Source organism: Agelaius phoeniceus, chromosome 4 (assembly GCF_051311805.1).
Source record: "Agelaius phoeniceus isolate bAgePho1 chromosome 4, bAgePho1.hap1, whole genome shotgun sequence".
Lineage (NCBI taxonomy): Eukaryota > Metazoa > Chordata > Aves > Passeriformes > Icteridae > Agelaius > Agelaius phoeniceus.
In genome coordinates, this window is record NC_135268.1 from 3,281,497 (window position 1) to 3,305,135 (window position 23,639).

Below are 23,639 nucleotides of genomic sequence, written 5' to 3' on the forward strand. Positions count from 1 at the left end.
AGTGCAGCAGCAAATTCTTAAGCAGGCTGCAGTCAGCTCTGCTGCTGGTTCAGCCACTGCAAGGGGAGATGTGTGACCACAACCTCCTGATGTCAGAGCATGAACCAAGCTGAGAATAACCCATAAACATGGGGGGTTGGCTTTTGATATATTTTTTTTTTTTCAGTCAGGAAGTGTTCATTCCTCTGCTCACCACAGTTTGATGTTGTAGCTGTAAATGATAATCACCTCTGGCTGCTCCTAGCCTTGTCTGTCCCTACACTCCTCTTTCTGGACTTAGCTGGGCAAAAGCAGGACCCAGCTGTGCCTGGGTAAAAGAAACAACTACAAAAGCCTCAGATCTCCACAAACCAATTTCTGCTCTCTGTTTGAAGACTATCACAAAAGTCAGAAAATTACTTGATTTTTAGACTGAGAAACTATAACTGCATTTATCTGCATTCTATTATCAGCCACTTGGATAATCAGAAGGATACCTTGATGGTGAGCTAGAACATTATTCAGATCTGCTGTGTACATCTTTCAGAGCACAGAGATGCTCTGAGTGCTTGAATACATCAAGGGACTCATGATTAGGAGTTACCCCAGACCTGACTACCAGAGCTTCCCCCAGAGAGCTCTAGAGGGCACAAGCATTCAGATTCTGCACAGAACAGTTTTCAAAACTGCTTTTGGTTTCCTGGAGTTCACAGGTACACCTCTGCACCATTAAAACATTTCAGAAAATATTAAAAGCATTTTTCTGTGGTCATACAAGACAAAGTATAATCCTTCTATGTGCTTAAGCTTTCTAAAGTACACAAAGATATAAAAACTACACATAGCAAGCTGTGATTACTGCAGGAGGCAATAAAAGATTAGAATGTTAACTCTTCTTAGTTAACATTCTTAGTTAACATTCTTAGTTCTTTGAGTTAGTTGCAAAATTTCCTTTTTTGAAAAATTAAGATTTTTTTACATGGAAGCAGAAGGTACAGATGTAATGAAGGAAGCTGGCCTCCTAGCTCTCTTCTTCCCAGAAAAGAGCCCAACCTTCCTCACAATTTCCATGTCAGATCTGACAAGTCCTCCAAGAACAAAAAATTAGGCATGATCCCTTTGGTTTTCAGGTTGTCATATCCATGCAGAACTTCACTGTGCACTCCACTAAAGCTATTTTCATTTCTCCCATGTGTTCAGCTTGCTGCCTTTGGTTTCCACTTCTTGCCCCATGGTACATCTTTGCACCACTTCAGTTTTTAGGCTCCACTGGCCTGTCTATTTATCATTATTGGTATTATTTATAATAGTGTAATGCTCTAAGAAATAATGATTGTTTGTTTATAAATGGTTGCGTACTTTTTACAGCAATTCCAGTTTTAAGTGGAGAGCCAGAACATCAATCAGCCCATGCTTTGGGCTTGAGCAGCATAGATTGAAGGCTGAAAAACACAAGTTGCTCAAATAAGAAGGTAGGAGTTCCATAAGAGTCCCAGTTTTGCATCTCTTGACTTTCGCTGTTTTTTACTGGAAACTGGCATTATTCCTTACTCATAGCAGCTACATGGCAACAATGGACATACCTACAAGATGTCCCAAGGCATTTATTGCACAGTACTAATACCAAAGCCATATAATTCTATTTTAAATATTCATTTCAAGGCTGGTGTGCTGGGGTCATTCTCTTGTGGTGGTGAAAGCACAAATACACACCATAAACAATTGTGAAAAAAGGCTTTAAGCCAGGATTTACAGCCAGATGCCAACACCATGGAGCCATATTTTGATGGGAAATGAATTCCAGAGCATAATGGTAAAACATGTGCTTCATCCCCTTGGGTGGGCATTTGGAATATAGGATTCTTGTTTGGCTAAGCCTAGAAAGTAATTTCATGGAAAAAAAGAAATTTCTGCATTTGAATTATGGAGAAAGAACTAGTCAGATAAATTTAAAACGTGCCAAATTGTTTCAGCTAATATTTCCCTTATTTATGATAATAGACTTCATGTCAGAAAAAGGCCTGTAGAATAAGGGGGAGAATCAGATGGAATTACAGAATATTTAATCTAACTTGCTCTAGAAATAGACTTAAATAGGAATAAAAATAGGGATATAATTTTTTAAAACGACAGTTTATCTCTAGAACAAGGCTATTCCCTTATGTTCCATGTAATTTTGCAGAACTTTTGCTCTCTTTTAATTCAGTTTTGTGGAACTCTTCGATTTTTTTTATGCAAATACATTGGGAATTTTATATTGAAATCTTCTCCAGTTAAGACTGAAAAATAGCAAAGAATTTCCAGTCCAATAAGCAATAGGAAGAAGAAAATTTTGCCAAGAAGACAAAAATACTTTTGTTACTGAAAAAAATATTGCAGCCCTGTAAGCTCTTAGAAGTTTAGCAGGCTCTGAGCTGATAGGGAATAGTTAAAAAGTGGTGCAGCTCCCTAAGGACCAGTGGTGCTATTCCAGTACTCAACACTCCACTCAAAGTCTAGGCTTGGGAATTTGAGCCAGAACTTTTGAAATTGAGCTCCACTCATTCCATGTTCCACCTCACATGTACCACCATAAAAAATAGTTTATTGGGCATAAAACATACTGTGCTGGGACAAACACAAATAGAACACCTGCCTTTGATGATTATGAGTAGATACTTAAAAAGAGAGTTTAGGGGGGAAAAAATGAAGCAACACATTATTTGAAATTGGTTTTAGCTTAATATTTTAACCTGAGTTTCACTCCCAAAAATTTATCCAGTGTTTCAAGAGCATAGCTGGAAAGCCAGCCAAGCATCAACTGAGATCTACCTGGCAGAACTGCTTTGTCTTCAGAGTGAGATGTCCCACAGGTCAGTGTGGGATGAGGAATAATCTCACCCCAGTGCCAAGAAGAGAGCTCCAGAAGGTGTATGATAGGGGTTAAAACAAGCACTGTGACCATAGCAGAGAAACCACTTAAAACTTTCCCTCAAATCTGATGCAGCCAAAACATCTGCCTCTCACCCCATAAACGTCCCTACACTTCTGTTCCCTTTATGACAAAGGAATGGGCCTTTTAAGGCACATTTAATAGCCAGCAGCTGTTGGGCTGTCAAATGCCACATCTGGAGAAGCTGTGTGCTGTTAATGTGAGCAGAAACAATTATTCCTTAATACTTTTGCTTAATTTTAAGAATTACACAAATGACAACAAAAGGGGGGCATGTTCTTAATGGAAACACATCTGGTTTCCTCTGAAAACAAGTCAAAAAAAAAAAAAAGAAAAAAAACCAAAAGGGGGGGTCCAGTGATTAAGTGAAGCAGCACCTATAATCCATCATAGCTCACTGAGGAGAAGGAAAGCTACTGACATACAGGCTCTCAGTGTTTGACTACTCCCCTCAGGAAATTTGCAACATGCAAGAAGACCACGGCTGTTGGTTTGCATTAAATGATGTTACTTATCACATGGTGCTGTTCCCTCTGTATCTGGATATTCCTGTCCCTTGGGAAGTTCCCATGCTGCTGCCTCACTCCTGTACTCTATACAGCTTGTACATCAGGAAAAGAGCATCATTGCCCTTCCACTTGGATCTTCCACTTCATTATACTACCAAGACATGGCCTGTCTTCCTAATGGACAGCATTTGGGCTGTATTCAAACCTCAGGAAAGCCAATTCAATTATTTCCACCAACTTTCTCAGGCTTCAAATGAGCTCTGAGTGAGTTGCAGACAACTGTCTCCCTGGAGAGGCAGCAAGTGGGGCACTGTCACCCAGACTCATCCCCAAGGCCTCACGTAGCAGCGTGTGGCTCACCAGTGGAAAGGGAATTGATTTTTGCCATGAAAATCAATCAACTGGCAAGCTTGGCCAAGCAGAGCCACCAAGCAGCACGTGCTGCCTGAGCAGATGAACTCCCCCACTGAAAGGCACACATGCAGAAAGCTGTGGGGAGGTGGCAGGAACGTGTTGAAAGAACTGAAAGCTAAATGGACACAACGGGAGGCAAATAGAGATGTTTTTCTATTTCTATTTACTCTTTTTCTGTGGAGATCAATGCCTAGAACGGTTTGTGCCCTGTCAGGGCACTTTGCTGGCCTCAGAACATGCCTTTTTGGAGTGGTGTCCCCTCCCATGGCCCCTTGTGCACTGGCTGTTTGCCCTGCACATTCAGCTAGAGCCCCACGAGTCTGTTCACGTCTTCCATGTGCTCGTTCCTCTGGAAAGCTGTGACCCTGATGCAGTGCAACAGCACAGAGCTGACATTTTTAACTGGTACTTGACACCACTGCTCTCTTTTCAAATCAGGCACCACCACAAGCAGCCCATTGTGCCTCCTACTTCAGCCTGGGCCAGGATGGGGATGCTTCACCAACGCCCTGCTGAGCTGGGCTCACAGCTGGGCTGAGCCTTTGGAGGAAAACAAGCCCATGATTCATTGGCATCTGCGTCTACCACACAGAGCTGAGGGATTTGCAGTGATCTACTAACAGCATGAGCAGGACAGACAGATGAAAACCATTTGGAAATGCAGCCAGGAAATGTAACATACAGTAGCAGACAGGGGACAACCAGCTCTTGAAGTCAGGTCAGCTCCTTGCCTGTGGTGGCTGCCAGGCAGCCCCAGCTGAAAGGCAGAGGACTCACTGCATCACACTTAATACTCTCAGTGTCATCAGTAGGACTAATAGCACCTTGTGAAACATGGCAAGTGCCCCAAAAATTTTTAACAAAGAAGTTTTTCCATGTAACATGAACACAGTACCTTTCCATGTCAACACACTGATGAGGGCACAGCTCCATGCAATCCTCTGCGTTTTTCTTCTTCATTTTGAGCTCCTCACAATGAATCTATTATGAGCAGGGAAGAAAAAAACAAGAGTTTTTAAGGGGAAGTAGAAAAAAAATCAACAAGCTAAGAAGAAAAAGTTAAGTAACCAATTATAGTGAGAACAGATAACAGTGTCATGTATTTCTATTTTGTTCTTCATAAACTACAAATGGTTGACAAGCAAGCCATGAATCTACTTCCTCCTTCCCAGCACCATCCTCTCTTAAGTCTGACACTGTGTCAGGGACAGTTCTACAAGGGCAGGAGCAGCAACAATCTCTGGCTGCTGTGACAAAAAATCTACCCAAGGAACAAAGCAGCCAGCAGTTGCAGGAAAATTGGAAGGGTTGCAAGAAAGGCTTTTATTAATCATCCTAAAAGAATCAATTATTTTTCATACTCTTGAATTAAGAGAATTTGAGTAATGACTCTGATCTAAATCACTTGGAGAGAAAAGGAGCCACATGTAAGTTATTGAGCATGAGTGTGTTGTCCAAGCACTCTACAAGCTCCTAACAACCTTCCCTCTGGTCAGGCAAGTTACTCTCCAGCACTGCATTTCCAAAGAGAAGGGAGACAAATAAAAAATCTCAGACCAAGCTCCCAGAGAAAAGGGCTGCTACAGTAAGCAGTCAACATTAAGATAGTCTCTTGAAACTGGAGATTTTGAATTAGAACTCCAAACATGAAGAAAGCAAGCACCACCTCTCCATCTCAAGTGGAAGAAGACATTGTACAAAGAGTGAGCCAACATCCCCTCATCCAGAGCAATTGTTCTGATCCTGTGCTGCAGGCTGGTGACAGCCCGGGGGATGTTTCCTCAGACACCTCTTGCTGATGAGAAAAGGAGCCCAGAAGCCTTATTCTTCTCTTTAGATCAAACAACATCATTATGGTAATTGCTAGAGCTGAAAATTGACAGGTTTCATAAGACCTATCTTAAGGACAGCAAGGTGACCACTAAAATGAAGAGGGGAGCCATCCAGAGGTAAACCTGCTATTTATAAGAAAATCAGTTTTCAATTACAAGTCACTCTCCTTATTGGTAACATCAGCTTAATGTGAAACCACAGCTGAACACTTTATAGAAACCATGCTGCTTCATCTATGTGCAGGGCAGAAATTTAAAATGAAAGGTTGCCAGCAGAAGATCTGAGGTGTTTGGCATCCCCCCCCTTTCTAAATTCCAATTCCTGCAGGCATTTCACACGTTCTAAATGCATCTGGTAATCACTAATTACAAGGATCCTATTAAGGAAAAAAATGTCAATTCAGTTTCATGTGAAACTTGATTCCAGCTTGTCTGAATTTTATGAGTGTCTGTTTAATCATAACACCATCACGTTGAAGTATGGAAAGCTGCATTTGATTGATTTCAATGGGAGCAGCAGGCACGGGGGACTTGTGAGGATTAAGTCTTATTTTGGAGTGCCTGAACTTGGCCTGCATGTGTCTGACTAAAAAAATACGAAATTTTAAAAACATTGACCTGGAATGAACACTCCACTGAAACAACAACAACAAGGAAAAAAAAAAAAGGCAGCAAAATGAGGAAAAGGAAGCAGAATGAAAAAAAGCCCCCAAACTGACCCAGAACACCACAGAATTCAGACTGCTACTCCAGCCCTAATTTGTCCCACTGAGCTTCGACATTTCAGCAGTTTCAGATGTATTTGCCAAGCTGGGCACAGTATTGCAGCCCACATTAAAAGGATGCAGGTGAAATGTTACTGAAAATATGACATCCATGCTGGTAAGTCATGTAAGAAGCAAGCAACACACTGAAAAACTGGAAAGGAGAAAAGCAGTGGTGAATGAACAAAAATATATTGATTCAGTTATCTTGTTCTTTCCTGGTTATGCAGTGTGAGCCAGATTTGGGGGCCCTGCTGGGGAGCTCTCTGGGGCTGCAGTGAGGGCACCCTGGGTTTCCTGTGTCCCTGCTCCACTGAGCCAGGGAAACACAGAAAAAGCCGCTGAGAGCTGACAAGTCCCACATCCCTGCGTGGCCCAGCTGCACACCCAGGCAACATCAACATGCATTTCTGCAGAAGCCCTGCTGCTCACACTGCTGGGGTGGGGGAGGTTGTGCAGGTCTCCTGACTCTTAGTCATATGCAGATTTTGCAGCTAAAATCCGAATCTCCACTTGAGAACCTGAACTGAAGAGATGCGACCCAGTCCCTGTGCCCCGTGCAAGTGTTTGTTATTAGGACAACCAGAAGTTTTTACAACCATAATATGCAGTGTAACGCTGTAGGTTTTTATTAGATCTGGCAGACTGAAGCCTAGATGGATAAAATTCAGCTACTTCAAAGAATTAAGGCCCTGTAAAAGAGAGGTTTGTAATGGTCATGTAAAGGATTGCCCAGAATTACATAAATTTTCTGCTTTCTGTCAAGGCTTTTAAGAACAGGAACACCCTGAAGTAAAACAGAATCAGTCCTGCTCACAGATTTATGGGGTTTTGCAATAATTGGAAATGTTTGTTAAAAAGTGTGCAGAATTTCCTTGGTGCTCATCCACCAAATTTATCACGGCTCCAAGCCCTAAGTATTTTGTAGACATACCCAGAATAGGTCAAAAAGGCACTTGTTTGGCTGGATTATTAATTTGCATTAAAAACATGTTTCCCACATAGAGAAAACACATTTGGGGCTGAAAAAAATTACATTGTTCAGGAAAGACAATGAGACTCACTAATTCTAATGAAATCTTAACTGATTGATTACAACCAGAGAGGCACTCATCACACTGGTGTTTCAAAATATTTTCCAAAGTGCTTTTCACAAACATCCGTATTGTAAATGTTAAATCCTTCACTGCTCTTGCTCCATTCTCTTTTTCTTTCCCCAAGTCTAGTTCTAGCTTAAGAGCATCTGATGTTTCCAAACCCTTGCTCATTTAACCAAACTTGCTCAGTAATTCACTTTTATTTAATTTGTATCAAAGCAATATTTTGTAGGAATGCAATGTAAAATGAATGCCAGAGATGAGCCAGACTAAAAGCACAGAAAAGGGGAAAGGAGATGTTTGGTTTGGTTTTCCTGCCTAGATCAACTCCACGGTTCAATTTTACAGATCAGTATCGTCAGACATTGTCCTAGTAGAGAGAGCAGAAAAGAAACAATAGGCCAAATAAATTGAAGTACATGCTGACAAAATTCACACAAGGAATAAACCCACTCATAAGTTACCTTTCCAGTAATACACATTTTTCTGTTATGAAAGCTGCAGGGTCTGTCACAGCCAGGCTCAGTAAATGTACCTCATTTAAGCATTACCCAGATTGCAAAATAGCTCCAAAACAAAGTGGAACAAACACCATCACCAGTGCTATTGATAAACAAGCCAGCAGGTTCCACATTATTTGTGTGTGGCTGTCATGTAGGAGGGGAGTGGGAGGCAGAAATGCATTATTACAGTAAATATGATCAAAATGGAAGAACAACCAGAGAAATAAAAGAGCATTTGATGAAAGAGAGCCTAAGCAACACTCACTGAAACTAATCTAAAACAGGAATAAAGCCTTCAAGACTTTTTTGATGAAGAAATCAAACACAGAACATGTCTGCCATCTCCCCCTACCTAGATATTCTCAGGTTTTGTTCGCAGAGCAGCACCTGATCCAGCCATTACCCTGCATGTCTGTCTGCCCTTTGCTGAAAATGCAGCTTCACACACACAAATGCTGCCTTGAAAAAGCCACAAACACAGCAAGATCTGCCAATCGTCTCCTCCCCCTGTTATTTCCTGATAAAGTGCTGAAACTTCAGTGTAAGACAGTTTCTAACGAAAAATTTAAATCCAAAGCTTGATTTTAGCCAAAAATAAAGAGTAGATAATTTCCTAGAGTAGATAGACAGTAGATAGTTTTGTCTTGCCTAATTTAATTGGACAGAATGAAAGTGGTAACTGCCCCCGTGGTGTGATGCAGGAAGATTTAAGGCTGAATACCTGAAGCTGATCTCCCTATTAAGTACAATTCTCCTTTATTAAGTTAACAGCAGATTTTGAGCAGCAATCCCTGCAAAGAACTCCCAGATGCCCTCCCATGGAGCTGTGATATCCACACCTTCCATAAAGAGTGTGGGCTGTGCTCCCCCATACTGGCTTTGTGAAAATGCTCATCTTGACACACAAATTCACGTCAGTGGTGAGTGCAAAACGCTGCTTTAAACAACAGGACCTAATTCAAAATCAATACAACACTTGTTTCTTGAACTGGAACTGAGACAAAACCAATTTGCAGGCATGTTTTCTCCTTTGCCAATCAGGAAATTTCTAAACATCTTTGGACTGAAGATCTTGAGAAGATCTAAAAGTCAGAAGATGATTCCCCAATGAGTATAAACCCCTTCTTCAAGTTAAATCAGTTGCACAAACGCCACCAAAAAGCCACCACAGTTGTGCTCAGCCTCGGGTGACACCCATTTTACATTTTACACATTTGCATTCGGCTTACCATGTCAGCCACTCCACACAGGTACCTGCTCAAGTGAGTTTAAAGCACAGACTCATTTGAAAGGCCACAAAACATGAGCTCAGTGCCAAAAATATCATGACCACACTCCCAACATGCAAAAGAGTCACATAAGAAGTGACCAGAGGAAGTTGCAAATATCATCTCACCAAGCCATCAAAGTCACACATGACCTACCTCAAAACACCCTCAGTCCTTCTCCTGTTAAAAATGAGACTGCTCATTTTTAATACATTTATAAGAAATTTTGACTTCATGGCAAGTGTTCAGTTCAGCTAAAGCCAAGTAGTGTACAGAGGTCTATGTACAAAGTCCATGATACTCTGAGCACACTTCCTGTACACAATTTCTATGGAAGCAAATTGTTAATGGAATAAAAATTAATTTTTAAAAACTATATAACATATTGAAAAAATAAACCCCTCAACAATTAATATCTTTTCAATGCTGTTCTCTCATTCTCTGTGTCCAACTTTAATTTGCTCAACAAATTATTTGGAGGTGGGCAAGATGGGAAGGAAGTATTTACTTATTTGTTAAATGTCAACTGTAAATAATGCAGTAAAAAATGGGTTTATTATTATTCACGACCAAAGCATGGATAGGAAGCTTTCAGAAAGATAAAATACAGAAGTGAAAAGGAAAAATGCTGCATGATAAAGGTAAGATTAATAACTATGATACTCATTGACAGCACCCAAACTGTGGGGCTTTTGCTGAAGAATTTTTAATGGAGATGTCACTGCAGTGAAACTGATGTCCTGACAGGAAAGGACAAAACTTTCTTGTACAATACAAAGGAAGAGATAAAAGTTAGGAAGTATCAAATCCATGACTTTGGAATCAAATCTCTGCAGTATAAGGAGGTAGAATATAAAAAAGTAACAGAAAGGAGATCGCTCCAAGTACAGGAGCCACGTGTCCGTAAAAAAGGCAGACGCACTCCTAGCTACAAAAAGCAATGCACCAAAATGAAGGGAAGTTTAACAGCAAGAAGACAAGAAGAGTTGATTTAGAAGAGGAATGCAGCTCTGCCAAAACAAACAAACAAAAAAAAAAAAAAAAAGGAGAACGAAAAGAGCTCACAGAAAGGTAGGAACAAGCCAAGCAGCCAGCACCAAAAAATCATTGGCATTTCTTGGCCAGTCCTAAACAACTCAGAATCATATGTGGCTTTCCATACATTCCAGCACTCCCACACTTCTGGAGATGTGGTACTGCTGCTGGCAGAATTTTGGACTGTGCCAGCAGCATATCACCATGTCCTGAGGATCCAGAATCGAGCCAAGGCAAGATGAGAACTTTTGGTTCATTTTGGGAGGGAGGTAGAACAGTCTAGATCTCCTACAGTTGCCACAGCACAAACAGCAATGTGCCCTCTGGCAGCAAACAGCACGGGCCTGGAAAAAGGAGGTTTCAATACTGCATCTCCAAGTACTCCTTAATGCAGGTTAGGATGCATACAAACTTCTGAGGTGCAGATTCAATACCAATTTACAGCCACAAGGCAAGCAAAACATCACCTAGCCCATTCCCCAATGCTATGTGGATTATAGAAAATAATTTGTAGTACATGTCCTAATGATAGAACTGCCTAAGGGAATCCTGTGCCTGCTCCAAGCAGTCAGGAGCTCAGGGAACATCCCGAACTCCACAAAACAGATGAAACTTGCCAAGTTCTCAGAAGAAACCTTATCCAAAAAGAGGGATTTGGTCAAACCCAGTATAAGCGCACTGAATCTTTGTACCACTAAATTCACCCCAAAATAATTGGGGTAAATAATAACTGTTAAATATAGGCAGTAATATATATGGCAATACATCCTTTAGTATTGCTGTACTCTTCATTGTCCAACTTTATTCAGGAAAAGTAAATAAAAGAACATTTCTGTAGTCATTCTATATAAAGAGTAGGAAGAAATTACAAAGCCACTTAGGAACAAAATACACCTTTAAAATACCAGGTTCTGGATTTGAGGTCTTTTTGGTAGATGAGAAGGGAAAAGAGGCACATGACTTCAATCTGAGGCTAGGAAGAGACCTAACCAAGTACAGATTTCCAATGAATGTGCAGATGTTACTCACCATATTTAGGGAAGGTGTCTGTCTCTGCACTGCCAGGTTAGGACATCCCAGTAGCAAATAAAGGCTCCCTGAATCAAATGAGAACCAAGTGGTTTGGAGGCACAAGTCTATCTGTGTATATATATCGCTCAAGGTTTAACCTACACCCCAGGCTTAAGGGAAACCCCTTTCCTAAAGTCATTCTAGCAGTGAGTGCACATTCATCTCTCTCAAACACAGCCCACACAGATCTACTTGAAAGCACTGCTAGTAAGAGACCACAGAGGATTCCCTCTCATTCTCCAGATAAGCACGGAACGGTGACACAACGCTGCGCCCACACACCAGCGAGAGCTGTTCTGTGGGAACAGGGGTGGTCTGCCATGGTGGAAAAGCTGCATCAACGCCAAGTGAACAGAACACAGCTATCAATCTAGAAGCAGAATAATTTACTGTAAGGGGAAAATAGGTCAAGGAGCCATTTCTAGGAATGTATTTTTATTTAGAGTTTATTCTAAAGGTTTTTCTTACACAATCACTGCTCAGTGTGACCAGCTACAGTCTCCTCATGAGCAGTGACATTCAGCTCTGCCCCGACCAGAAACACCTCCCTATCGTATCTGGTTTTCATTCTGAGGAAGAGTGCTTGTAGAGGTCAAGGCTGCAGAAATGTCTCCCCTTCACCAGAAAAGAAGTGATGCAGCATTTTCAAGAATCTACTATTCATTCCAGGCTATAGCCCACTGCGCACAGGAGCTGATTAATCAAGTTTCACAGACGATAAAAATTATCGTGCTGTCACTTAGAAGTGAGAGATTCACGATAGGTAAGCTCAGAAAAATACTCATCTCTATGTCTGATTGGTGTATCAGTTTCGGTTTTGATGACAACAAAACCTGTGCAGTTCTACACTGAAGACTAAAAACCTTGCTGAGATTTTTAGGAGATTGCTGCTGTAAATACTTGTGATCCAACTGCCTTGAGAGCATTCCTGTCCTCCCAGCAGAAATATCTCAGCTGCTCAGGAGAGCAGGGTGGAGCTTTTCTGTCAAAGCACTTACTCAGCTCCTCACATGCACACAGAGAGCAGTCATTTGCAAATTCATGTTCAATTCACTGCAGGTTTGTTCAAACAAAACTATTCTGCAGGCATTTGCAATTATAACAGAGGAAACAACAGGCCAGGGTCAGGATCAGGATGTGGGAAACCAAGGTCCAATTCTTTCCCCTGCCTTTTCCTGAAGGGAGTTTAACTGTGTTTATACCTCCTGTTTAAGTACTGGAGATGCAGGGTGATTTCTCCAGTCTTTTGGAATAATAGTGTTCCACTCCATATGAAGCATTTACTGTCACTTTCTCAGACAAAATACTCATGACTTCCGTTTGATGGTTCACATATTTACCAACAAGAGCTCAGATTTACTGGCTGCCTGCTTAAAATAATTTTTTTAAAAATGCAACAGCATCAACATCTTCCATGTCTCAGAACAATATCCTATACACTCAGCTCCACATCAGTCACTTGTTCTTACTCTGACCTCTTGTTTAATTTTACATAAGTAAAAGTCTAAAAAGCTGAACAGCCTCAACAGGGGACGTTTGAAACCCAGCAAAGGCTCAGTAGCAAAGTGCTGGGAGGCGAGTGACACATACTCAAATCCAAGCAGCAAAAAAAATCAAAGCCAAGAAGTAATACTCTGAAGAAAAATGCTTTTCCCACTGGATGACTGAAAAAGAAGGGAAAAGCATTAACTATTACTCAGCAATGCATTCACACAGAATACAGTGAATTTAGCCTTCTGTGGTTTTGGCTTTCACTGCACTCCAACACAGCTTTCACCTCTGCACCGACCAACATGCTCAATTGCAATGGGACTGGAAATAGTTCAGGGCATGGCTGTCATTTTGTCAGCACCTGTCAGCTCAACAGTGATGGGGCTAAACTAAAACTTGGCCTGTGTGCAGCTCCTGGGTTTATTATCCATCACCTGTTCAACAGAACCACTGTGGTTTCTGCCAGGGACGCCAGGAACAGCCACTCTCCTCCTCATGCATGACAAGGCAAAGCCAGGACTCTTAAGGCTTTAAGGTCAGGTGCCTTCTTATGGCATCCCATGAACTAAGAGAAGTGACCAAAGATGAGAACTGATTCTGGGAAACATGCCCTGAATAAAATGCAAACCACCAATATTTGAACTGGAGTCCTTCTGAGCCTTGACGTTTCCTGTTCTGCTGGAAGCAAACCAGCCACGCCCAAAGCAGGCACAGGCAGGGATGTGATGCTCCATCTCTGCAGCAGAGGGGAACAGGGCACAGCATCCTTCCTGCTTCCAGAGAAGAGGAGATGAACATGTGGGCCCTTCCTTTCCTGTCAACAGCAGCTTCACAGCCCTCCTGACTCAAACAATTAGAGGATTTGCTTTTTTACCTCCAGTAAACATTGGTGATATGAAAGTATTGACATTTTCAGCACAGCAAGGCAGGCACAACAAAGTGTTTGGTGGAGGCAGAGAAAAACAGTCAATGGAAAATTTGAAGGGGGAACCCTTTCTTTTAACCTCCAGTGGAAAACTGTGGGGGTACAGCAGAAATCACCCTTTTACCTGACTTTCCCACTGCCCCCATTCAGAAGAAGAAAACCCCTTTGGCTATACCACACAAAACTGAACAAGAAAAATTTCATTGGTTCTTAGGCATACCCCAACCACTTATCTAGAAAAAGGCCAGGTTGGATGGCTGCCATTCAAATTATTTTATTGTCCACTGAAGAACTGCTTGTTTAGGGGCTTCCCATAGGGGAAAAATAAGGAAATGAGTTCGAGAAAATTTAATATAATGCAAAGACAACAGCTTAAAACACCAGATCCTTGGTGACTTGTAAAAGGCTTAATTGACATGCAAGTATTATTCAGGAGAGAAAAGAGCACTACAAAGAAGAAAGAAGACTGGGAGGGGGGGGAAAGCAATTTCAATAGTGCTCAAAACACTTTGGGACTCCAGTATTCTGGAGAGGCAACTTAAGACAGCTCTGCTGCCCAGAAATGTTCTGAGATTGAGCACGAAGCTGACACTTTGATACCACGCTCAGGGCATTAGCAGATTGTTCTGCTGTCCTCCACAGAATCCTTCCTTACTCCCAGGCTGGCTGCAGCTGTCCTCCTCTCTCTGGTGCACAAATCAGAACTGCTCCCACGCACTCAGGGCTCTCTCAAGCTAAAATTCTCTCTTCTGCTGCACTCACAAGTAGGTTGGCTGCTCTTTTTTAGTTACTTATGTCTCGAACAGGTTCACATGCCCCGGATCAAGAAGTAGCAGTGAGACAGCCAGTCCCAGCTGTCAGGTTTGTGAGGTGAACTAAACACTTAAAGGTGAGGTTCTCTCTTATCCACTCTTCAAACACGATTAAAATATATTTTTGTGCTCACAGGAGTTGCTTTCTGAGGGAGGGAGATGTTGCTGCCCAGCTCTACCCTAAATTTTAGTGAACTGTTTTGATTTTAGTTTGGAATAAAAGAGCTTTTGCCTGAGATGTATTAAAAGTCAAGGCGCTTCCCACCCATTTTGTTCCTGCTCACTGTGTGGTTTTACTGCTTAGCTGTGAACAGAAGACCACCCACAACAAAATCTCACTTCCTTATGGAAAAATTGGAAATGCCACAGCTCCTTCATGAGGTCTTAGATGGTGATTCTATGAATTCCTTGGTTTTACTCCAATATATTAAGTTATTTCACTGGATTTTCCTGAAGATGCTCATGAAGTTGATACAACATCAAGCACAAAAACAGGCTTTACATCAGGACAGCAGCAGGCTCCAGCAGGAACAAAGTTTGTGGGATCATGGGACTATCCCATTTCGTGTTTGTGGGAACATCCCTTCCATCATATTTGTCAATCCCACAAACTTCAAGCATGCAGCTTAGTGTCACAGGAAGGTTTGACTGCAGAACTTTTTTCTTGGCAATAAGGCCACCTTGAGTTGGTTTCCCACCCACTGGTCTCCACTACTGCATTTTTTACTCAAGTACTGCAGAGTTTAAATTCTGGTCCAAACTGGAATTAAACCTTATTTTAAGCAGTGTCTAAATCCTCCAAGAAAGCATTTTCTCTTTCTGCACCAACTCCTGAGAGATTTCTTCCCTATCCATACACACTTCCACCTGCTTGCCAATTACCAAGAGAGCAAAGTCAGCCCTGGAGCTATTCTAAATTTACTACTCTCTACGTCAATGACATCTTCAAGCAACTTTTAGTGGTTTGACAGAAAAGTGACCTTTACTACACGGAGACATGGTATTTTTGCAGGAAGCAAAGCATTTTCACCCAGATTCAGGGACTGCAAAAACCTGCAAGTTGCAGACACTTTCCTGCCTTTTGCTATTTCTTGGCTGAGCTGCAAAAATCAAATCAGACACAGATCCCAGAGGACTCAATTTTCTCAACAACTTGATCTACCACAAAACTAAGTTTTTCTGGTCTCTGATTTTTATCTCAGCAGCAAGGAGTGCAATGAGATACTAAGTTCACCCAGATACCTCCACTGGGCTGAGAATGAAATAAGGTGATAGACAACAACATGAGTCAGGGCTAAAAATCAAAGGAAAAAAAAGAAGCAAAGGAAGAAAAGGAAGAAAGGAAAAAACTCTGATGTACCCAGCGAGAGATGGTGTTGTTTGCCCTCAGTACAGGTGGCTGAACAGAGAAAGATGCCTCCACCCGGGTTTGCAGCTGACCAAGGGCAAAGAGAAGTGAGGCTATCTCAGAGGCCATATCCTGGCTGTTGGTGGACAGGAGCAAAGGCAACTTGGGAGGAGAGGAAGGTGGGGAGATGTGACACATCTACATTTCAGATGAGAATTGTACTCTTTCCTAGCCTCTCTGGAGGATCTGGTGACCTTTCTACAAGCACCAGCAGTCCCCAGAGCACTGAAGCAGAAGTTGTCTGCCCCACCTTCCCCATGAAGCATATGAATCTAATTTTCCCTTTTTGTGAAATCAAGAGTAATATCTGCTTACAACTCTGCAATATTGTTCTCCAAGTGTGTGGTAAAGTTAATAACCACACAAGAGAGAGCTTTCTGGCTGTTAGAAGCCAGATCCAAATATTCCTAAGGCAGCTCTCCATCACATAAGCCTGTAGACACACACACACAAATCTATAAAGGCAAACACTCCTATATATCCTACAAGCAAAAACTGCCTTAGAGCTGTTTCCTGTTAGCAACCAAAAGGACTATAAAAATGAAGGAACTCCTGATCTTAGGCTGCTATTTCCACCTCACATGACCTTAATTTTATGGAAACTGTACCCTTGTGTTATTTAGATTTTACTCATAAAACATAGACAGAGGCAGTGTATAGGCATTGGGGAACAATCAAGAAAAATCTAAAACTTCTTTGAACAGCAAAGAAAAAAGTTGTTAAAATGATTAATTTTTATAAATGATGTAAGGAAAAGCCATTTGCTGGAGTGGAGATAAGGTGGGGTTCTTTTTCTTTTCTATTTTCCTTTAAGAAGAAAAAAAAAAGAAAAAAGTTCTTGGAGCACTGAAATGTTATAGCAAACAAAGTTCTACTTCCCTTATGTACTTCCCCAGCAATTATAACCTAGGAAAAACATTAAACACTGAGGATTGTTTTATAATGTAGGGATATTTATCCACCTATTAATCATGACCTTACTCTAAGCTTCTGCAGTTCTCTATGCATCCTATTTTGAAGGAAGCCTTAAGCCACAGCAGAGTGCCTGTGAGTCTGATAGATTAGTACTTGAGAGTCTTCTAAATGTTGGCAAGCATTCAAGGTTAGTTCAACCTAAACTCCTAAAAAAGCATATTCAGCCTTTGGTCCTGTTACCTGAGAGGACTGCAGCCAAGCAAATCAGACATCATAGAGCATTTCTATGGGATTCTGAGTCCTCAGCATGAAATACGTTTGAAGAGATGCTAACCCAAAAGCATTTTGGGGGTTGAGGGATGGAGCTGTCCTCCCATTCAGCACAGGCACTCCTGTCAGGAAGTTAGGAACTGTCTCCCTCCCAGTCTGGTTCAGAGCAAGGCCCTTTCCAAGTATTCTTCCCAAGGAAATCCCCCAACCTTCAGCTCAGAGTGTTTTTTTAACTGCTCTCTGTCTTACAGCATTAGTCAAAGGCTATGGGAAATTGTACATCTTTGTGGCTTTTATTAACTTATTTCCTTTCCAGCAATATGCTGTAAAACCAGTAGTGAGACTCCCTTTAAACTCAAGTGTTACTGTGGTGCTATCAGCAGCTTCATGGTCCTTTTCAATGCTCACTAGCTACAGCCTTCAAAATCTTAATACTGAACACATTGACACAAAATGCCTTCAAATGGTGCCTTTTGTAATTTGGGGGGTTGTTTTGCTGTATCTTGCAGAAGCTCTCAGGTGAACTCTGAAAATAAGGAAGGAAATCCAGAGCTGAAAGAGGGTGCAAAGTCAGCATTCAGAGGATAGACCTGGATTACCTGCATCCCTGACAGGACCAAAGCCTACCTCAAATTACAATCTCCATCTCCTGTACGCCCACACAGGGATTTGGAAATTGGTCAAAACTCCAGCATGACAGAGTTCTGCAGCAGTTACTTCAGATGAAAAAAAGTGATAGACTATGGTTTCAGAACACTGCAGCTTCAAGCAGCAGGGCTACAGCAACAGTAACACAGAGATGAGGATAGCCAGATTTCTAATGAAGGAACAAAATTGAAAGCAATCTTCCACGTCTAAAACAACCATTCTTAAAGCAATTCAATTTTGAATCCCTAATGAACATACACAGACACATAAAAAAAGCCCAAACCAAACTATGCTTCTTACTGAATGGATCTTAATAACCTTTGCTAGAAACTCACAAACGATTATGGTTTGGGGGCTGTTTTTTTGCTTCTTTATGCTCAGCTTGAGAGATACAGAACTACTTCTCAGCTAGAGATGGGTTTTGCTCTACTAGACTCCTAGGCTGCTTACTTGTTACTGGAATTGCCATTAGACCCCTAGTAAACAAATTAGCAGCAACACTGCTTGCTCACCCTACAACTCCCCCAGGCCTTTCTCTGCTTTCAACTGCAACCTACGCAATGGAACGGGATTCTATTTTAGCAATAATACAATTTCAGAGTTGGAACCCCCTTCAGTTTGAAGCAAACAGCAGCAGTGACTCATCACAAGGCATGATTTTTTTTTAAAAGGGGATTTCCTGCTGAAGTAAAGCACCAATGAACATCACAGGAGGCAAAAATCATCTAAGATCACAGTAAAGAGGGAGAGCAAGAATTCCTCAGGGAGGCAATACAGCTACAGAAAAAAAATGGCTTTTATTTCAGCTGGAGGCTCACAATCCAAACTGGATTTGTTCTTCTAAAACTGAAATGAGACACACACCAGAGTATGAGGCTTCACTCTGAAACCCAGCCGAGCCAGCAGAGAGCTGTTTTGAGCAGCCAGCAGTGGTTTTGGAGCTTTTGATTCCTTCTGGATTCTGGCAGGTACAGAGCCATCATACACATCACCTTCACTATGGAACCTGACACAGAACTAGGCTTGCTTTGACTGCTGGACCAGGCAGTAGAGGGAAATGCTGACATTCCCCAATACCTGGGCTCCTTCCATGAGTCACAGGCAAGCTCTGCTGCTTTCAGTAAGTATGAAGGTCACTTGCAAGTTACTGTTTCTAGTAAAGATAAACTCCCCTGTGCAGTGAAGGCAGGAGAGTGGCTGCCAACTACGTGGGCTGTTCCCTATGTAGGCTGTTCATAGGAAGGAGCTGCTTCCTGCCTTGAATACTGATGCCAGCAATCAGGATTTTTAGTAACAGTGTTTGCCCAGTGGGTGAAGCTTTCAGGGCACTGGCACACCAGGAAGTTGGCAGTGGCATCAGGTTTTTGGGGCAAGATGAGCAGGCAGAGCCTGAACCCAGGGCTGCTCTGCCACTGGACCACAGTGCTACCTCACCAAGTCACAGCTTCTGTCTGCCTCAGTCCAGGAGAGAATGAAACCTGCCCAGCTTCATGGTCCTCCTGCACTCAGCCCCCAACAAGAACTGCTTTAGGTATCAGCTTTGTACTAAGTTTGGCTACAAAAGTTCTAATTCTTTACTACCGAGAGATGGAAACTGGAGGTAACACCAACAGGCCAATCTGTCTTCTGCCTCTGCCCTCTACCTGTTACCTGCTATCTGCATGCAAAACAAAACACCACACAACTGAGCAACAACTCAAATACCTCATTTTCAAATGCCAGGCATGGAAAGCAAGAAGCAAGCAGGAAGTATCAATATACATGAATTAAAAGGAAAGCAATATAAGGTGTGTAAAACAGCTTCATCTCCCCACAGGAGCTGCAGAAGAAGACCTGGCCAAAGCCTCCCCCACCTTGTTTGTGTATTATTAATTACTATATAAACTAGAGATCAAACTCACCCCTTTGTAAAGCTGTTATTCTTTCACAACAGAGTTTTGTGGAAGGTCTCTGCATAGAAGAGGGCCTCTGGACTGAACTCATGGATTCAGGTGTTAGAGACTCCCTTTTTGCCTTTGTCAGGCTCAGCTGGCCCAGTGCTTCCATCTGGGGAAAAGACATGGAAACAAAGAACACTCCCAATGGAATCAAGGGCATCAATTAAAGGACTAATCACACACAGAACTCCACAGAAGCCTGCAATGGCTAAGGGAGGGGGAGAAAGCCAGAGGCACCAGGCATGCAAGGGAAGGAAAGGCTGAGTGTTTAGACAAAACAAACAAACAAACCCCAGTCCAGGCTGGGCTGTGCTGGAAGACAACCCACAGCATTTTCTAGAAGTATCCAATTCCTCCTTCTCAGTCAGTAAAGGATCAAGCTACATTTTCATTCATTATACTTATGAACAGGCAGAAAAAATTCTTCTGAGCAAGTAAGAAACAGTAAATCTTTTTCAAATCTCTTTTCAGCCCTCTTTCCCAAATTCTCCTCATGTAGTAATTTATCTTGCTACATCTCCCGTCTCCCCTGCTATGATCTCCAAACCCACAGCACTATCAATAAAAATTCAAATTTTTATTTGGTTCCAATTATTTCAATTTGGTTCAAATTTTTCTAAAGAAATGGTCTGTGTCAAAAAAAAAAACAACAAACCCTGCTCTGTTCCCCCATGGTTTGCTGGGATTCATCTTCTGACCAGCACAGAACTTTAAGAACATAAAAGAGATCCAGTTTTTTTACATTCTCTACAGGAGACTTTGGTCACCCTCAGACTTGTCTATCTCCACAAAACAAGAGCAAGCAACAGAAAACAAATCTTGCAGCACATCTAGCCAAAACAGTTACCCAATGTCACTCAATAGGAGAAAAAGATCTTACCAGTAGATGAAAATCACCAGGAGGTTCTAAAAATGAATTATTGGATAATAAAATATCGATTAAAGTTCTCTAAATTTGCATTTTTGAACAGAATTTTAATTGTTTGGGATATTTTTCCTGGCCAGTTTTTCCTCAGAACATCAAACCTTTACCAGGCAGGACAACAAGCTGTGTACTGAGTACACCTAAATCATGCCAGCTGCAGCTCATCTGCAACATTCCCATTCTCATTGCTTCACTCTAAAGAGAATCTGAATATGTTTATTTCCACAAGTTCAAATTTATTTCTAGATAATATTATCTAGATATAGATTATATATATACAGATCTATCTCCATGTATATCCATAATGGTTTAACACCTCAATGGACTAAGGAAGGACAACTTCAACATGAGAAAGTTTATCTGCATAGTTTATTTTTAATTATAGGTGAGTGCAGAGGTTTAAGTGTATCCCACTATTTGGGCAGCTTTTTGCACAACAAACCTTGCAGTTTCTTCCTTCCCCAAAAAAGCCGTAGGCGATTCTGTGAAACATCCCACAAGGTGTCACCAGAGATGCATCACCCAAAATACTCCTCGAGCGCCCTTACCCATCCTTGCTCCCCCTGCCTTGGAAACACGTTAGGCAGCTTTGGAACGGGATCAGAAGGAGTTAATGCCTGAGCAGGAGGGTCCTGGTGCAGCGGGGCCTTTCAGCTGAAAGCAGCAAGGCGATGATTTGAACATGAAATGAACCGAGTACATACAGATCAATGGGAAATGCAAACAACTTCAGGCATCAGCTTTTAATGAACTACCTCAAAAAACGCACCCTAATACAGAAAAAAAAAAACTAAAATCAATTGTCAGCTGTGCCTCAGTTCCATGCTAATGCTAGAAAAGATGGTTTGCCTCATTTTGTTTTGATCATTCACAGTTCCATGCCCATCTTTCACACCTAACCATGAAAACTGCACAGATGCCTTGCAAAAATTTGCTATCAGATATCATTATGTGCTTGCTCCTCATTTACAGTTATCATTAAGGCCCTTTCTACTGAACACTGTGTGAACACAGCACCAATTCCAAACTACTGTGCTGGATTTCAAAAGAATATACCCATTATATTCCCCCTTCTACCACCCCCCTGTATTTCCCTTTCTTGAAAAAAACCCCTCAGATCTCACTTGAGAGAAGGGTTGCTTAACATTTGAAAACTATTTCTGATGCAGCTCTCAGGCAGAAATCATAATTTAGTATCTAATTTTTCATAATCTCTAAAAAACCAGTAGGATTTGGGGCCTTAGAAGATGAGATAATTACTCACAGGTGAACAGAGGCTGCCCCAAGTACACCAGGTGTAAGGACTTACCTTGCCTATTGCCTGGCAGACACACAGCTGCAGCACATCTTCCAGGAACAAAGTTCCAGGAGCACTTGGGATCTCCAAAAGATATTTTTTAAAAACAGGAAGGAATAACATGGCTACCCTGCAAGTTTACATTGGAGAGGAAAATATCACATGCTAAGCAAACTAAAATTAATAGGTTTCCAAAAAAAAAAAAAAGGCAAGCCAGTGTTTGCCTTGTTTTTCAGAATGTTATCAAATATTTCCATTCCAAAGAGCTGATTACTGTAAATTTAGAAAGTCCCTTTGCCTGTTCAGGTTACTTTGCAAACAAATCACTTTTGTGCCTATGTCCTTCTCTGCTCCTCCCCCCCATCAGTAAGGTGGGTTTATTCTACTTCAGACTTTATGAACACACATCAATACCTCACTGAAAAATATTATCATTCTATGAGCAAATTATGAAAAGACTTTCCACTTTTTTTCATGGCTTGTGTTACCTTGGATAGCCAGAAGCCCTATTCTCCATTTATACTCTTATGTGCAAATAATATCTTCATTTGTCCTAGAATTTGTGGAGCTTTAAATCGCTATGGCCAGACTTGTATTTTACAGCTGATCTTGACAGGCTGCTAAATTTGTTTCCCTGCACAAGGGTATTTTTTGCATTTTTTCAACTTTAACAGCAAAGTTCTTCTACTCCCTTTGAGAGTTTAGACTTTTTTTCAGCAGGCATAAAATGTTTAAACAAGTATCTGTGAAGACTGTAACAAAAACAAATCACTTTTTGAGACCCTTTATATTTTTAAGTTCACTATTTGGGAACTGAGATTTCTCCTGATTGCTAATAAATAACACTTTTTTCTCTCCCCTTGCCATTTCCTCTTTGGCTTCCCTCCACTATATCCCCAGATTTGGGAAGGGGGATGCCTACAGCTACAGGCTTTGAGTACACTCAGGGGAACCTGGAAATGACTTGTCTGAAGGATTTCAGAGAGCCTTGATCTCTATCACTCACCAATTTGTATTTCAAATGCTCAGCTTCAAAAACAATAGAGACCTAAGAGTGGTATTTGTCTGTTTTGGCAAACAAGTTTGCCAAAGGGATGACTTCTGGATGAAAATTTAAACATCTGAGATACAATAACACCAATTTTGACTGGTTTTATATCATAGGTCCTCATTCATTCATGAGCTCCACCTGCTTTTCAAAGCACTGTTTCACAAAGGAAAAAAAAAATCCAACACCTCTCTCCATGTTTCTCTCTAATCCTCGGGAAAGAGGAACTCTACCAACCCCTTAGCAAGTCCTACCATGGAATACATGATTCCAAACGCTTCTGGGATAACAATTTCCTAGGGAGGGGCTGGAAGAGCTCAGCTTTTCCTGCGCAGCGACAGTGCCATCTACAGCCCGAGCGAGGCCACCGAGCTGCAGACAGGTTTTTGCCACACATCTGCTCCTCCACAACTCAGCTCTGCCTGAGGATGAAACTTAAATATCATCTCTAGTAGGATATATTTTATACTTTACCCGTGGAGACATTAAATATTTCCTAGCTGTTTATTCTCAGGCTGCATGGTTTTTAAGGTTCTTCAGTTATGGACTGAACACACTA

General features: G+C 41.5%; 1 protein-coding gene across 2 annotated transcripts in view; it reads right to left on the reverse strand.

The window, feature by feature from the left end:
- Positions 1-23,639, reverse strand: part of TNIP3 (TNFAIP3 interacting protein 3) — a 54,958-nt gene that overhangs the window by 28,239 nt on the left and 3,080 nt on the right. Inside the window, exons 3-5 of one of the 2 annotated variants that reach the window (XM_077176735.1) lie at positions 19,775-19,919; positions 11,363-11,430; positions 4,730-4,815 (exon numbers count right to left, since the gene is read on the reverse strand). In XM_077176735.1, coding sequence (XP_077032850.1) covers positions 4,730-4,815; positions 11,363-11,430; positions 19,775-19,919 — 299 coding nt within the window. Of the gene's footprint in view, positions 1-4,729; positions 4,816-11,362; positions 11,431-19,774; positions 19,920-23,639 lie in introns of those variants that run through there. The other variant, XM_077176736.1, reaches the window with a different exon arrangement.